Genomic DNA, 15,856 nt, shown 5'->3' with positions numbered 1-15,856 from the left:
AATTTAAAACACATTTTAATTCACTAGTTTGACAATCAATATAAGTTACTATCTCATTACAAGGTGTGTTCCTTGTTTTCAAAATAATGTGAAACTTTGATATAAAGATTAATACTAATAGGGAGTGATAGCTCTAATAATAATTAACAAAAACATCAAGACTACATCCTCATTTTTTAAATTGTTTAACTTCATTCACCCACTTCGCTTTGGCCATCATTTACTAATAATGAAAAACATAGCTACGTTAGATCTCGTTAAATTCGTCTCGATATAGATTTTTCAAATATATAATTTTTACAATCATACAATTATAGATATAAAAGGTCAAAGTTGTGTATTGAAATATGTCTTAAGTTAGAGTGGAATAACTAATAATAAACCAAGTACAGTAGTAATTTAAAATTTTAAGTACCTCGCTTGTCCAGCATCTAGAGTTTTCTTAAGTACTTGCAATACAGTAAGGATTATGCTAGAATTAAACTAGACACTTTGCAATATTAGTGAGATACAGGTTTTTGATTTTTTTTTAAAAAGAGTGTGTAAACTTCAAAAATCAAAGTTCATAAGATAACTTCCTATGCACAAATGGTAGTCTAAACAAAGACTAAAGACTATAAATTTTAATGCTGGCACAACTTCTTACATAACTAGAGGTGGCCAGTGGGCCGGGTTGGACCCAGCCCACCCTAACTCGCACGGCTGGTGGGTCACGTGGGTCCGACCCGGTTTCAATCCGGCACAGCCCGGCACAGCTCGGATTTAATCCGGGTTGTGTCGTGGGTCCAAAATTTTCGACACAACCCATTTCAACCCAGCTCAGTTTAACCCGTTTGATTCGACCCAAATCGCACAACCCGTTTTGACTCATTTAATTCGACACACCTAGCCCGTGAACCCACCTAACCCGACCCACCTGGCACAACCCAGCCCGCACGGCCCACCCGCACGAATGACCCACCCAACCCGCACGAGCCAACCCACCTAACCCGCACGCATGACCCACCCAACCCGCACGCATGACCCACCCAACCCGCACGGCCGGCACAACCCGCACGGCCCGCACAACCCGCACGGCCCGCACAGCCCGCACAATTCGCACGACCCGCACGGCCTAACATCCATTTAAAAAAAAAACGGCTAGTTTTTTGTATCTAACGGCTAGTTTTTTGTATCTAACGGCTAGTTTTTTAAGTGTATGATCATCCATTCTATTTTTCCTATAAATACCAATTCCATTTCACTCAAATTTCCACACAAATTCAAGCTTTCTTTCTCTCTTACTTAAAAATTCTTATTGTTCTCAAATTCTCAAGTGTTATATAGAGTTATATTTTTGTTAAAAAAAATCTCCTTAATATTATTATTAGTATTCTTAAGATTCTAAAAAAAAAAAAGTTCTTCTCCATATTATAATTAGTAATCATACAAAAAAAAATGAGCTCAAGAGGAGGAATGGGAAGGAGTCAAAGTGGTGGTCGAAGTGGTAGCCAAAGGAGTGGTGGTGCAAATTTTTCGTATGAAATTAATACGGAAAATTTAAACCAATTTGTCAATGAATATGGAGATTATGGTTTAGGAGATAGGCAAAATATTCAAACGTCTCCACCACAACATTTCTCCCACGAGTCCCACCAATCATCAAGTTCAACTATGCCACCTCCATCGCAACCAACATCTCAACCTTCATCTCAAGGTAATTTCTAATTAAATTTTTATTGTTATGAATATTTAAAAAAACTATTATTAATGATTATAAAGTTAGTTTAGTTTCCAATTTTCTATGATTTACAATTAGTTAATTACCATGAAAAATGCGTTTAAATAAGTATAATTAAAATATTTAAAATTTAAAAGCTTATTTTCATGAATAGCATTTAAAAATTAATTTTAATAATTTGATTTATGAAAGGTGGTGGCGGTGAAAGTAGAGGTCGAGCACATTTTTCTTGGGTGTGGAAACATTTTGAACGAGTTGAGGTCACACCCCCGGGATGGCAACCTGGTCAACCAAAGAGGTTCACGTGTACATGCCTAGTTTGCAAGGCGCTAGGTGCAAATGTCAAGTCATATAATTGGAAAACGGGAGATGGAACCAGAACCTTGAGTCGGCATTTGCAAAATAAACACGACTTGTTCGAAAATGGCCCCCGTCCTTCGGGGGGTGGCGTCCAAACACAATTGGGTGGATACATGAACCAACCCGGCGGAGGTACACCTTTCATTTATAATAAAGATAGAATGATTGATGAAATGAGTACTTTAGTTATTGCTAATGAATACCCTTTTAGTTACGGTGAAAATGCAAACGTTGAGCATTTTAATAAAGTTGCATTACAACCTGCATTTACTCGTGTCCCCCGAAATACCCTAAGACGTTATACACAAACTTCTTATTATAAGTATAGGAGTGGTTTGATTGAATTATTTCGTACTTTTGATGGTCGTGTTAGTTTTACAAGTGATACATGGACTTCTAGTTTTGGCGAACCTTTTCTTTGCATTACTGCTCATTGGGTGGATGATGATTGGTTTATTCAAAAACGTATACTATGTTTTCAAGCTATGGAAGAAAGGCATACCGGTTTTAACATCAAAGTTCGTATTTTGGATTGTTTAAAAGAATTTCACTTGAATAATAAAGTTTTTTCTTTGTCTCTTGATAATGCAACTGCAAACACAAAGTGTATTGACTATTTGAAAAATGACTCCGAGTTGAATTTGTTGTTGGGTGGTAGTCTCTTGCATGTTAGATGTTGTGCTCATATTTTGAATTTGTCTGTTCAAGAGGGTCTCGCTGAGTTGCAACCATTGCTAAACCCAATTAGAACAGTTATAAAATGGATTAGGATTACTCAGTCAGTTAGAAGAAAGTACATAGCTATGTGTAAAGAGAGAGGTCTTAAGAAAAGACAATGGTCTATTGATACCCCTACCCGTTGGAATTCTACTTTCAAGTTGTTGAGTGATGCTATAAAGTATCGTGATATTTTGACCCAACTTTACAATGAGACTCGTGTTGATCCTACTGAGTTAATAACCGAAAGTCATTGGACTAATGCTTCTTTTGTTCGTGATGTTTTAAATGCTTTTGATAGTGCAACTCATATTTTCTCTTATATTTATGAGCCTAACGTTCATTTAGTCATAATTGAGTGTGTTAAAGTTGTTCACACCATCGAAGAGCATATGAAGATTGATGGACTTCGTCCCGTTCTTGATAGCATGAAACGTAAGTGGCATACTTATTTTAGTGAATTTCCAATCATTTATGGAATTGCTGCTATTCTTGACCCCGGTGTCAAAGCTGAAGGTTTGGAAAATCTTTTAGAATTTTATTATACAAGTTTAAGTATCGATTATGATGTTAGTGAATATATTAACAAATGCAAATCTGTTTTGGGAGACCTTTATGATCATTATGCATCTATTTATGGTTTTGATTTGGCAACACCAACTACTACTAGCACTTCCGATTCTAGATTTGGTTTTCTTGATAAAGTTATGAAAAAAAAACACAAAGCATCTACATCATTCTCATCATCATCTTCTTCAACACTTGCTATTAATGATTATTTGTCATATCAACATGAGACCAACAACAACTTTCAAATTATAAAATGGTGGCAAGAACATAAAAAAAGTTTTCCTATATTGGCGAGAATTGCAAAAGATATACTTGTAGTTCCCGCTTCATCTGTTGCTTCCGAGTCTGCTTTTAGTGCAGGTAGAAGAGTGTTAGATGAAAAAAGATCTCGCTTAACTCCGGAAAGCATTCAAATTTGTGTTTGTAAGAAAGATTGGGATCAAGCTGAAAGAAGAACTCAAGGTTTAAAGGAAGACGAAGACGATGAAGATGATCCTGTGATGATATTGGAGTCGTCAACGGATGATGCAGCTTCCGGGGATGATGATGCAACAAACATGGGTGGCTAGAAAAGTCTAAATCAGGTACGCTAAGAACTACGTGGGCTTTGATTCTTTCGGGATACGTAGGCAACTTATTTTTCGAAAATTACAATTTAATTGCAAAATTAAATTTTAGTTTTCTAAAGATAGGTCCAAGCCCCCCCCCCCCCAAATTTCAAAAGAAGTACAATATAAGAACTACGCTGGCTTTGATTCCTTATTTTATAATATAAGGATACGTAGGCATCTTAATTAAGAGCAAGCCATCAAATTGTTAATTTTGTAAAAATTAAAACACCACACAACCCACCCGACCCTAACCCACGAACCCACCCGACCCTAACCCACAAACCCACCCGACCCTAACCCACCTAACCCACAAACCCACCCGACCCTAACCCACTAACCCACCCGACCCTAACCCACCTAACCCACAAACCCACCCGACCCTAACCCACTAACCCACCCTTCGACCCACCCTAACTCACTAACCCACCTTGACCCGTCTAACCCACGAACCTAGCTCGACCCACCCATGACCCGTCTAACCCACAAACCCAGCTCGACCCACCCACGATCCGTCTAACCCACAAACCCAGCTCGACCCACCCACGACTCGTCTAACCCACGAACCTAACCCTGGTGTGTCCAACTTCTCCGACCCAACCCACGACCCGGCCCACCCTACCCTACGTGTGTCGTGCCGTGTGTCATGAAACCCCAACCCGCGACCCACCTAACCCTAACCCAGCTCGCACGACTCGCACGGTGGACACCTCTATACATAACACATTAACATTGTACTATCTTCAATGTTTCCATGATTCTATTAATGCAGTTAATGTAATCTCTGACGATTCTCCTTCATTCAGTGCGATCTTAGCCTTACTTCTCAATTCGAGCATACGTTTCCTTGCTACATCCCCTTCCTCCGATCCCAAAATTTGCTTGACTCGCTTCTCAATCTTAGTTGAGCTCACAAACCAATCTTCCTTATCTCCTCCACAATCAAAATCTTAATAAACCTTTGCTCAGCATAAAGAGACCAAGCCACCATAGGCACCCCAGCATCCACTGCCTCTAAAGTCGAGTTCCACCCACAATGACTCACAAACTCACCCACTGATTCGTGACCTAATACCACAATCTGTGGGACCCACAACTTAGCTACATAACCCCTATCTTTAGTACGTTCCAAAAACCCTTCCGGGAGGATTGAGTCCAAATCCGGATCCGATGGATGAGAAAACTTAGCACCCTTCTCATTACTAGAAGGGGTCCGAATAGTCCACTAAAATCTCACCCCACTTCTCTCTAACCCAAAAGCTATCTCCCATATTTGCTCCTTAGAAAACACACCTCTACTCCCAAACCCCAAGTACACCACACTCTGACTAGGTTGCAAATCGAGCCATTTCAAACACTCATGCCTCTCTTCGCCATTGCTCTCTGCACTGCTGCCACGGTTAGCAAACAAAGGCCCAATACAATATACAGGTGGAATTTGAGTACCAGTAAGACAAGTCCCCTGTTTCAAACCCTTAACAGCTTTAACCTCTAACAATTCAAAAGTATTAACAATAATCCCATCAGACTTGGGCATAGTTTCAGCCATTTTAACAAACTCATAATAGCTCACACCTCGATCAAGCATTGGTATGATCATATGACTAGCAGGAACGGAGAACAACCCAGGAATCTCAAAAGAAGCCGAAGCCTTAAGATTCCTGTAAGAATCAGTGGCATTTTTGTCGAACACCGGGAAGTTAAGAAGGAATGCTAGAGTAGAAGCACTCGAAGTAAAGAAAAAGTAAGTGGGTATTTTAAGTGATTGAGAAACTTCAACAGCAGGGTAACAAAAGAAGTCAAGAATGAAGGTTGAAACAGGGGAGGAGACAGAAATCAATTCGAGGAATTGCTGGAAATTGTTGTTATTACTACGAAGAGCTTCATACAAGATGTGTTCAAAGTCTTCGTAATTTGAAGGTTCGCCAAGGAGAAGAGGAGCAGAAGGAAGAGAAAGGAAGGTGATTGAAGGGAAGGAAGCCGAAACAGAGGAAATGTAAGATGAATATGAGCCAGTTAAGAAGGGGAAATTTGCAATGAAAATGGTAATGGAAGAGATAGAAGATGAGTGAGATAAGAGGAGTTTTCCGAGCTCAACCATGGAGATTAAATGGCCGATTCCTGGTGATGGGTAAAGTACTATTTTCTCCACTGTTAAAAAAAAACTGAGGAATTTGAGGTTTTGTTTTGGGAAGATGAAATGAAATGTGTGATTAAAAACAAGAGAATTGATTGTGTTTATAAAGTGAATAATTATAGTAATGATAGAATCAAAGAACGACACCTTGCAAAATTAGTGAGATACACTAATATTTATTTTTTTCTCTTTTTAGTATGTTTAGACAATTTTTATGCACAAGTGGTTCGTGGTTGTATAGTTGGTAGTACTTATTTTTTTATTTATTTTTTATTTTTTTTGGTGAGCGAGAACTTAGATCGAAAGTATAAAAAGGAAATATGACCATTAGATAGAAAGTATAAAAAACATCAAAGTAATTAGGATAATTTTCTGTCGTGTTCCATTTTAAGGTAAAACAACAGTGGCTACAATGCTACTAATTCTTGACTAACCATTGAGCAAATGTAAACAAGTAGGAAGTAAACAAATTGAAAAAGCCCCCCCAATTGTGTCTCCATTAGATCTTAGATTCCCCTGAGTCTCACTAGTTCAGGAACCTTGTAAAAGTACTTGAACGATCGCTGCAAATAAGTTCACTCCACATACATGTACTATACTACCTTCGTTTTCAAGAAGTTCCAACTCATTATCTTTACGCTCTTGCTTCTAGTAGAACGTAATTTAGGAATAAGAAATTTAAAATGCAAAAAGGTATTTTGTATTTGTTTTGATTGTTAAAAGTTATATTTTCCCTACATATATGGTTTATAAATCAATATATCATTGTAGATGCTTATGACTAATTATAAACGATATTGTTCATCCCCTTCCAAAAAAAAAACATAATTTAGGAATGAAGGGTACATATTGTTTCCGCAATATATTTTGTTGTTTATAAAAACAATGACCATTTAAGGGAAATGACAAACCTTAATACTTCCTCTGTTTTTTTAATCACAACGTTGAGAAGTTAGAGAAAATATCTTCAATTTGCTGACAATTAAAGATTTAAAGGTAACCGTTTTCTATACTAGGCATCTTTGAAAGATAAACATTATCCTCAGCTATTTCACAAATGAACAGACTAAAGGTTTTGAAGCTCAATGATAGCTTTTAACTGAGACAACAAAACAAAATTAAGAGACCTCGACTTCAATGAGTACGATTAGCCACCCAACATGTAGTCTGGAAAAATAAAAGACAATAGCAGACCAAAAAACTGCACAAGATTGAATATAAGATAGAAAGACTTAGTATTCCCATTTCTTCATCTCCATGCCATCAGGAGGGGTTCCATCAACCTTCTTCGCACCCACATCCTTCCAGTTTGTTGACAGCACCGTTCCATTTGACTCCACCTGTGCATGATAGAACAAGCAATCAATTTTCCAGAAATGGAATCCATTTGCAGAAGCAAACCACGTCACTCAACAGATCGGAATCGATATTTATGAAAGTTCAAAGTCTTACAAAGGATTTCTGCATAGCTCTTTTAGTGTCCTCATCAGCATCTCGATATATGTCCTGGAAAAATTTGTTCAAAGCTGCATCACCATCCAATTTTTCATCCTTCTCCTGCAAGATGAGACCCAGATTCTACTAAGTGACAACTCAAGAAAGTATACAACAACAACAACAACAACAACAACAAAGCCTTAGTCCCAAAATGATTTGGGGTCTGCTAAACTCAAGAAAGTATATGTATATATTTTTTTTTTTTGGAATGTAGAAAGAGCCACTAAGCTAGTTGGCATCCACAAGTATATCTCTTAATAAGGGTATATTTGGTTTGGTTTTTGTGAGGCAACAGACAGACAAAGAAAATAAATAACACACCAGATAACGCACAGCTGGGTAGCTATTCGTACAAGTAGAGAACATGTATACAGGTGGATTCGAATGGAACTCTATTTACTTCTCCAGTTTATGTTTCAATCCCCATTCCCCAACTCCACAAAATAAAAAAACTAGCACACGCAAAAGGAAAGAGTAAAAAGGTCCGAATTTCCCACTCTATTCCTATTTATTTGTAGAAATCCTTCACAAAAAGCATAGGTGGCAGGTACAAAAGCAGATGCTCATTAGGATCATCCAACATTAAGTATGTAAACGTACCTCTTTCTTCACCTGAGCTTCCAACTTGTCCCAGTCCACTCCCCTGTGTTTTGAGGATGGGTAAGATGGCCTCTGTGCAGCTGCAATATTCCATAGATTAACATAATTAGATTTCATTTACTTGTACACAAAAAAATTATTAGCAAATGCACAGATTATTTACAAAGATCAGCAAGTTAAATGAAGTATTATGGCAAGCAGAGAGGCAGAAAGCATTTCCTTTCTACTCTTCAGATAGTATAAATAACATTCGTTCAAATTTGATTTTAGTGCATAACTTAATCACAGTTCGTATTGATTTCTTGTAAACCTCATTTTAATTAATATTTCAATCCTCACCCCAGAAAAAGAAGGGGGTGTAAGATAGACAACAACACTTTCAGCATTCTACTGAAATGCTCCTAACATTACAAAGGACTTGATGAGAGGTTCATCCACAGCATAATTGACACAAAAAAGAGGCTAGATCCAGGCAAGTTTGACCACCAATCAATTCAACCATTGACTTCAGAACATATGATACGGGAACAAAACAACAATATTCTAGAATCTAGATAGCTACCAAAAATCTGATAAGCAACACTACCCACTTACGAGTTGATATGTTTATCTTTTGAGGAACAACAACATCCTTAACGAATTCCAAAGATGTCCATTGAATTGGTTCAGCTTTTGCAAGACGGATTTCAATTTTAGTGGACAAGACATCGTATCTGCATTTGGCTGGAATTATCTGCCAGGATAAACATGCAATACAACCCCAGTTAGCATATTTCAATATGCACATTGCTTTACATACAATTGCTCAAAAGAAAAGCATTTGTTTCCATCTTTCATCACAGCCATATTTCTAAAAGATTTAAAATATCCTTAGCCACTAATTTTCCAGCACCTTTTAGTTATATTCTCTGATTGAAGGCAGCATCAAAATCACAAGAGAAATAAGAAGATAGCTTCAAGATATGTGATTTACCTTTCCAAATAAGCGAGGTTGAAGATGATATGGTTCTTCACCAGGAAGATCAATGGTAACACTCAGCTGAAATGCAAACAAATATTTTAGGGTCTCATATATACACACCCAAAAAAAAATATGTTTCCAAGAGGATACAGAAAGACTCACAATTTGTTCACCAAAGTCAACAGCAACATCTTTGGCTGGTATACCCTTTGCAAAAACAGTTACTACTACTTCCTCAGGCTTCTGATAGAATTCATGCCTGTAACATGCAGTTCATAAGAAAGCCAAATTACTCTCTCAGGTCCAAAAGAATAGTCAGTTGGAAGGAAGAAGATACCCCCCTCCACACAATAAGAAAAAGGGGAGGAAAAAGCCTAACTTGAAAAGAAAATTAGGGAACCAAGAAGCACCTGAATTTTGGTTTTGATACTGGCAATGCAGTTGTTGAACTGGAATGTCCATCAACGGCAGGAGCACTGGCTGCTTGTGCATTGGTAGGCTTTTCGACTGAAGTTTTTGACAAACTGGCATTCTCTTCTGCAAGTAGCCATGAAGCACCCCAGAGTCACAAGACATAACATAAAGGTTGTACATTGGCTCTAAAATTTACTCACTCTACAAAGTTAGAATATGATATACAAGTCTAAGCCAGCAGCACCAAATTGCATGGAAACTTTTCCAAACTATCAAGACTTGTAACCAAGGAGAAAAACATGAGTGTAAAGATGTATAAGATAGATATTTGAGAAGAAAAAAAAAAACAGTAATTCAACAATTTTGATAAGCAACTTTCATGATCAATCTTTCATGATCAATAACAGCACAATCACAAAGGGAGTTGCTAAAAATTGAATACAACTAATACACTATACCCGGTGGGGGTTTAAAGCATAAACAAAATACTTCATACCCACAATTGAAAACATGAGTTTTTGGGAAACAGGATGACGGGAATGTCAGTATTATAGGGCTCGATCGTGCAGAAATGCAAAAACATATTAGCTATACCTGCAATACGCTCATCACATTCCTTGATAAATTTTTTAAATCTTGAGTCTTCAGGAGCTAAGCCAGCCCCGGCTTGGAAGGCTGTCTTGGCAGTTTGATATTCCTCAAGCTTCATACAAGCGGTCCTGAAAAGATCAGAACAAACCATGAAAATCAAAACTCAATATCATCAAAAATTAGACAAAATTTTCAGGAAAATAATATAGAGTAATCTGATGAATAAGTACATACACGGAAACTAATTGTCAGTAGCAAGAAACCATTGGCACAATAGAGCCATAACAGTCAAATAATTTTGTAAAAGCCCTACCCCTAATACATCAAAACTCATAGCGTACATCCTATATCTCTCTTAATCTCTTTATGCCACAACAGGGTCTACAAAAAGCATGTAGATGCCCTAACACGTGAAATTTCTTTTTGTACATACTGAATCTCTCTTTGTGACACAAGAGACAAAGTATGTTTACATGGAAAGCTACAAAGCATTTATAACAATGAAGTATGAAAAACAAGAGATAATAAGGTAAAACCGTTGCAATTCAGTAAAAGAAAATCGAGAACGAACCCTTTTCGTAGGTAAGCCTTAGCCATTGAAGAATCCAACTGGATGGCTTTGTTCGCATCAGCAACAGCCTCTGTACATATAAACAACAACCAATTAAATAAATTAACAAAAAAAAAAAAACTAATTTTCAATACATAAATTTAGGCTAAAAGTTTTATTCAATCAGATATATGTACATTTATAGTAGTAGTAAGCAAGAACACAATCATAATCAATAGCAACCCGGGTCAATTAAAAGAATAACATAACACAATCCACTTTTTTTGTTTCTCAAAATTGAAGAAAGATATCAGCAAGAAACACAGGTCAATTTGATCATACACAACAAGTCAACAATCAACAAGAAAACAGGAACAATTAAGCATTGTAACGAGAAATAAATTTCAAAAGTTACGAATTGAAAAATAAAAATTAAAAAGATTGGTACTTAACAGAAGTTAACTTATAATTCAAATATTCAATAAATAAAAACCCTAAAATTGAACAATTAACAAGCAAAATTCATCAAACTTTTTATTAATCAAAAAACACCAAAAGCACAACAACAATACGATGAACAGTATACACTATACTGTATTACTTAACTGACAATTAAAAAAAATAATAGTCAAACAAAACAATTGAAAACAAATCTGTGACAAAAAAAGGGAAATAAAGATGAAACTGAAGAGAGAGAAAAGGCAAACCAGTGAAGTTAGAGAGTTTGATGTTGGCTTGAGCACGGTCGGCAAAAAGTTCGGCGTTATTAGGGTTCAAATCAATGGATTGAGAGTAGAGTTCGACGGCTAATTCGAAGTGGTCGTCGATGAAAGCTTCCTTAGCCTTGGTCTCGAGATCCGTCGCCATTGTTGAATAGTCTTCGACCTTCGGAACTCTCTGGAAGGTTGAGAGGAGAGAGAAAGGAAGAGAAAGAGAGAGGATGTTGACTTGACTTAAAAAAACTGAGAAGTTGTGGATTGATAAATAAAAGAGGAGAGGGTATTATGGGGTATTTATATATTATAAACCTGCCTTTTTATAAAGTTTTGCCAAGAAATTTACAGGGGATTAACTGATTAATTTTAGGAAATTGCTTTGTTGTGTACAAAAATAAGGAAAGTTCCTTTCAAAAAAAAAAAAAAAAAAGGAAAGTCTTACGTCTTATGTCTCATGATTAGATAAGAAGATTGATTAAAGTATTTATGTGACCTAATTTGGGTGTACTTAGGCCTTGTTTAGTTCAACAAATTTTTTTACTTATTTCAGAAAAAATAAGTTTATATCAGATCAAATCAGAAAAAATAAGTTCAGATTAGATCATCGTTTTATGTGCAATTTTTTATTGCTAAATATCTTTAATTTCGTAATGAAAAAATTATGAAAATTACATATTAATAAAATACATATTATTATGAACCTAACAAGATCCACTTAATATATTTTTTCCTTACAGATTATCGTACACTTAAGGTCAAAGTTTGGTCAAATCAAACAATAAGATCAGACCAGATCAGATAACATCAGATCAATTCATACCAGATCAGATAAGTCCAGATAAGCAAAAATAAGGTGAATTAAACAGGGTCTTAGTACTTCTTCTGCCCCTTAAGTATTGTAGGACAATGTACTTTTATAACACGATATAAATTGTAAATATTATTACTATATCTTTGTACTTTAAAACTATGAAAAGATTATATTAAAATGATATGATGTACTTTGTATACTTTTTATACAAATCTAACGGTTTCTTTTAACACATATTAAAAGTTAAGAAAAATTGTACTCCGTATATCAGCTTTTTTAATGTTTGTGGAGTTTTGTTAAATTCGTCTTGATATACAATTTCACGATATCAAATTATTATTAAGATATTTGTGATTTAAATTGTGTTCTTGAAAAGCGTAATCCTTTCCCATGTTACAATATTAAAAGGATAGATTAATTAAATATAGTTTTTTGATAGTTTTATAGTACTGTATATTAAAAGCATAATAGTTCTTAATCCCAAGTACAAATGCGTTTTCATCAATAAAAAATACCATTGAAATTTGTTTCAAAAAAATATACCATGAGACATGACCAATGCTTGGTTTTCATTTTGATTCACTGTTTTCTTTTTGGATCTGGGTAGCGTGTTCATAAAATAACTAACACTTCATTACATGCTTGTTATTTTAAGTAGGAATCTGAAAATACAAAAAAAATTCTGAAAAGGTAGGTACTCTAATGTGACTTTTTAGCTGTAATAATAAAGAAACGAAATATGCTTTAGAATTGCCATTACAAGCATTCTGATTGCAAGAAAAGTTAAATTCTAGACTTCTTCTACCAGTAGCACATAACTTGCATTCTCTTTTCTCATAACAATTATATTATTCCTTCCCACTTTTATTCATGAAGATCCCAAAGCCCATAAAGATGTTCCTTCAGCCTATCCTATTAGGAATATAAGAAAATAAATCATTGTTATGTACTTATCACATAGATCATGTAATACAAAGTATATACGTAAATAATGGTTCGTATTATCTTAATGATATTCTAAGATAGAATTATGTTAAACAGTAACAATTGAATATAATGTTATTAGGAAGTTTAAGGTGTTTTTTGCAAGTCTTACTTTGTGTTTCTTATTTATTAGAATGTTATGTTGTTTATTGTATACGAGTACCCTATAAATAATTAAATAGCCTACCAATAATAATGAGATATTATGAGTTTATGGTGTTGAACCTTTACCCAAAAATTAATACATATCCCCTCCTCCTTCACTTTCTTCCGCGACGGCTATCCACACCTCTCTTCATCCTTACTATTTTACTCCATTTATTTTTTAAATATTTGTAAAAGTTTACTTAGAATAGGTGTGAATACACAAGGTAAGTTTGACTATATATAAAATATATATATACAAACACAATTATGTATTACAAAAAATTATATAAATGAAAAATTGAAAATATACATTGAGATTAACCCAACAGTATATTACACATTGATAACTGAATTTTACGGAGTATTATTTAGTCCAAAATTGAGTCAAAGTTAATACTCTCTATACTCCATAATTGACATAATTTGACTTTCTCACTATTTGTATATGGAGTATTAACTTTGATTATAGTTATTTTTACTAATGTTTTAAAAATAGATTGTAACTACCCTAAAATTCAATAATTATAGATATCACTATCATTAACATTTCCTTGTCAATGTGTCCCACTTGTTTGAGCATCAAACATTAACTTAGTTCATAGTTCAATTGTAATTTGAATTTGGGTAATCTTTATAAAGCCTTAACATAATTTATTTTTTTATTAACTTTATATTTTTGAGCTTATTTTTCCAATTGATGGTTTGTACACCCATGGTACACCCGGATTAAAGCGGAAAGAACATAGTATATAATTATAAAGAACATCATGAATTTATAAAAGAACATATCACTGAAATATAAAGAACACAGTAATTTATGAGATCTAATTTTTAAAAAAGGTAAAAGATAATTATTAATTGAGTTTTACCAATAATTTAATTTCAAATCATTTCAAAATATTCAAATATAAAAAATTTCTCTATCTAAAATTATTTTCACACAAATATTATTCAAAATTTCATTCTTAAATTTCAAAAATTCAAAATTCAAAATATAAGACATATTATATAAGTAAAAAGAACATAATTTGTATAATATACCCGAAGAACATGATGAATTTATATAGCTTAAAGAACATTGTTTGTAATATAAAGAACATATAGTTTAGACTCAAAGAACATATTGATCAGACTAAAAAAAAACATATTCATTACAATTATAAAATGATAAAAGAACATTCATCAAAATATGAATAACATCATCTTCAACCTTAGAAAATAACACCAAAACAAAAAAATAAATGAAAAAAAAAAAATCAAAAATACATTTTCTCTCAATAACGAATTTGTCAATTACATCTTTCAATTAAATGATTCATCGAAACGATAAAATCAACTCCGTAATAACATTAAATCAATCCGAAATTCAAAATTTACCATGATTTCTCTCTCTATAAACTCAATTTATCTCTCTTATAAAAAAAATGAAATTTTGTTTATCAAAAGTAATATGGAATGTAAATAATAAATCAATTCCATAAATCAAGTAATACAAATAACAAATCAATCCCTTAACTCAAGGAAAGAATCGTTTTGAATTTTTTTTTTTTTTTTTTTACTCATGTAGGTACTTTATATTTGTACACAATGCTCTTTTCGCGTTTTTATAGCCCTTGTATTTTGATCGGGTGTACCATGCTCATGTTACACCCGGTGTATGATGAAATTTTCATATTTTTCTTGGAAATAAGGTGAACAACCAAATCATTGGTGTTTTAAATGTATTCTTAAACACAAGCTAACTGTAAAATCCATAATCTACAAATACAAGCTACCACAAGCTCTAAAAATTGATTGACTCCAATAATGAGCATGGATTTTCAATTATGTTAGTAATTCATCTCCAATGTGGGTTATATTTAGTTGCAATTTCATCCAATGTTAAAAATTTGTATTAACTAATCTCTCTAATCAAAACGTGTTAAGTAATTAGTGACGTGAAGAGCATGTTCGAAATTCCCTAATCCAACCGTAATTAAGCGCAACTCATAATAATTTGGAAAAATTGCTTTTAATAATACCACCTTTCACCCGTTCGCTAAAAACAAGTTCACCTTTTGATTATCTCTAAATAATACTACTTTTACCTAGTATCCGCTTTAAACAAGTTATTTTACATACAACCTGAATGACCGGTTAACAATTTTATTTGATTTTTATAAATTCGTTTAACACTTTAATTATCTCTTAATTATACATTTAATTATGATTAACAATTAAGATAAACTTTTTTAAAAAAAAAATCCCCCACCATCTCCCCCACCAGCAGCCCAAACCCTTCCTTTTTACACTAAACCACCAGCCCCACCACCCTTTTCCCAGCCACCACCCTTCCCTCCTCCCCGCACCCATCCTGCTCCCCTGTTGGCGATCCCATCCCATTCCTTTCCCCCACCCACGACACCCCACCCCTCCTTTCCCCAACCCGAAACCCCACACGAAACGACCCCCTCCCTTGTCCCCCATCAACTGA

General features: G+C 34.5%; 1 protein-coding gene and 1 pseudogene across 1 annotated transcript; both read right to left on the bottom strand.

Annotated features, from left to right (window-relative positions):
- Nucleotides 1-4,650: 4,650 nt before the first annotated feature.
- Nucleotides 4,651-6,957, bottom strand: LOC110693892 (annotated as a pseudogene).
- A 144-nt stretch (nucleotides 6,958-7,101) lies between these two features.
- LOC110693893 (protein SGT1 homolog) lies at nucleotides 7,102-11,716 on the bottom strand. The gene is made up of 10 exons (XM_021871067.1): nucleotides 11,433-11,716; nucleotides 10,747-10,816; nucleotides 10,179-10,303; nucleotides 9,581-9,707; nucleotides 9,333-9,429; nucleotides 9,183-9,248; nucleotides 8,804-8,942; nucleotides 8,210-8,289; nucleotides 7,565-7,669; nucleotides 7,102-7,452 (listed from the first exon to the last, which is right to left on the bottom strand). The coding sequence occupies exons 1-10, from the start codon at nucleotides 11,590-11,592 to the stop codon at nucleotides 7,345-7,347; spliced, it is 1,077 nt and encodes a 358-aa protein (XP_021726759.1). The 5' UTR covers nucleotides 11,593-11,716; the 3' UTR covers nucleotides 7,102-7,344.
- Nucleotides 11,717-15,856: the final 4,140 nt, after the last annotated feature.

Source organism: Chenopodium quinoa, unplaced genomic scaffold, assembly GCF_001683475.1.
Source record: "Chenopodium quinoa cultivar QQ74 unplaced genomic scaffold, ASM168347v1, whole genome shotgun sequence".
Classification (NCBI taxonomy): Eukaryota; Viridiplantae; Streptophyta; class Magnoliopsida; order Caryophyllales; family Amaranthaceae; genus Chenopodium; species Chenopodium quinoa.
Note: the sequence above shows the minus strand (reverse complement) of the source record. Positions and strands in the feature narration are given on the sequence as shown.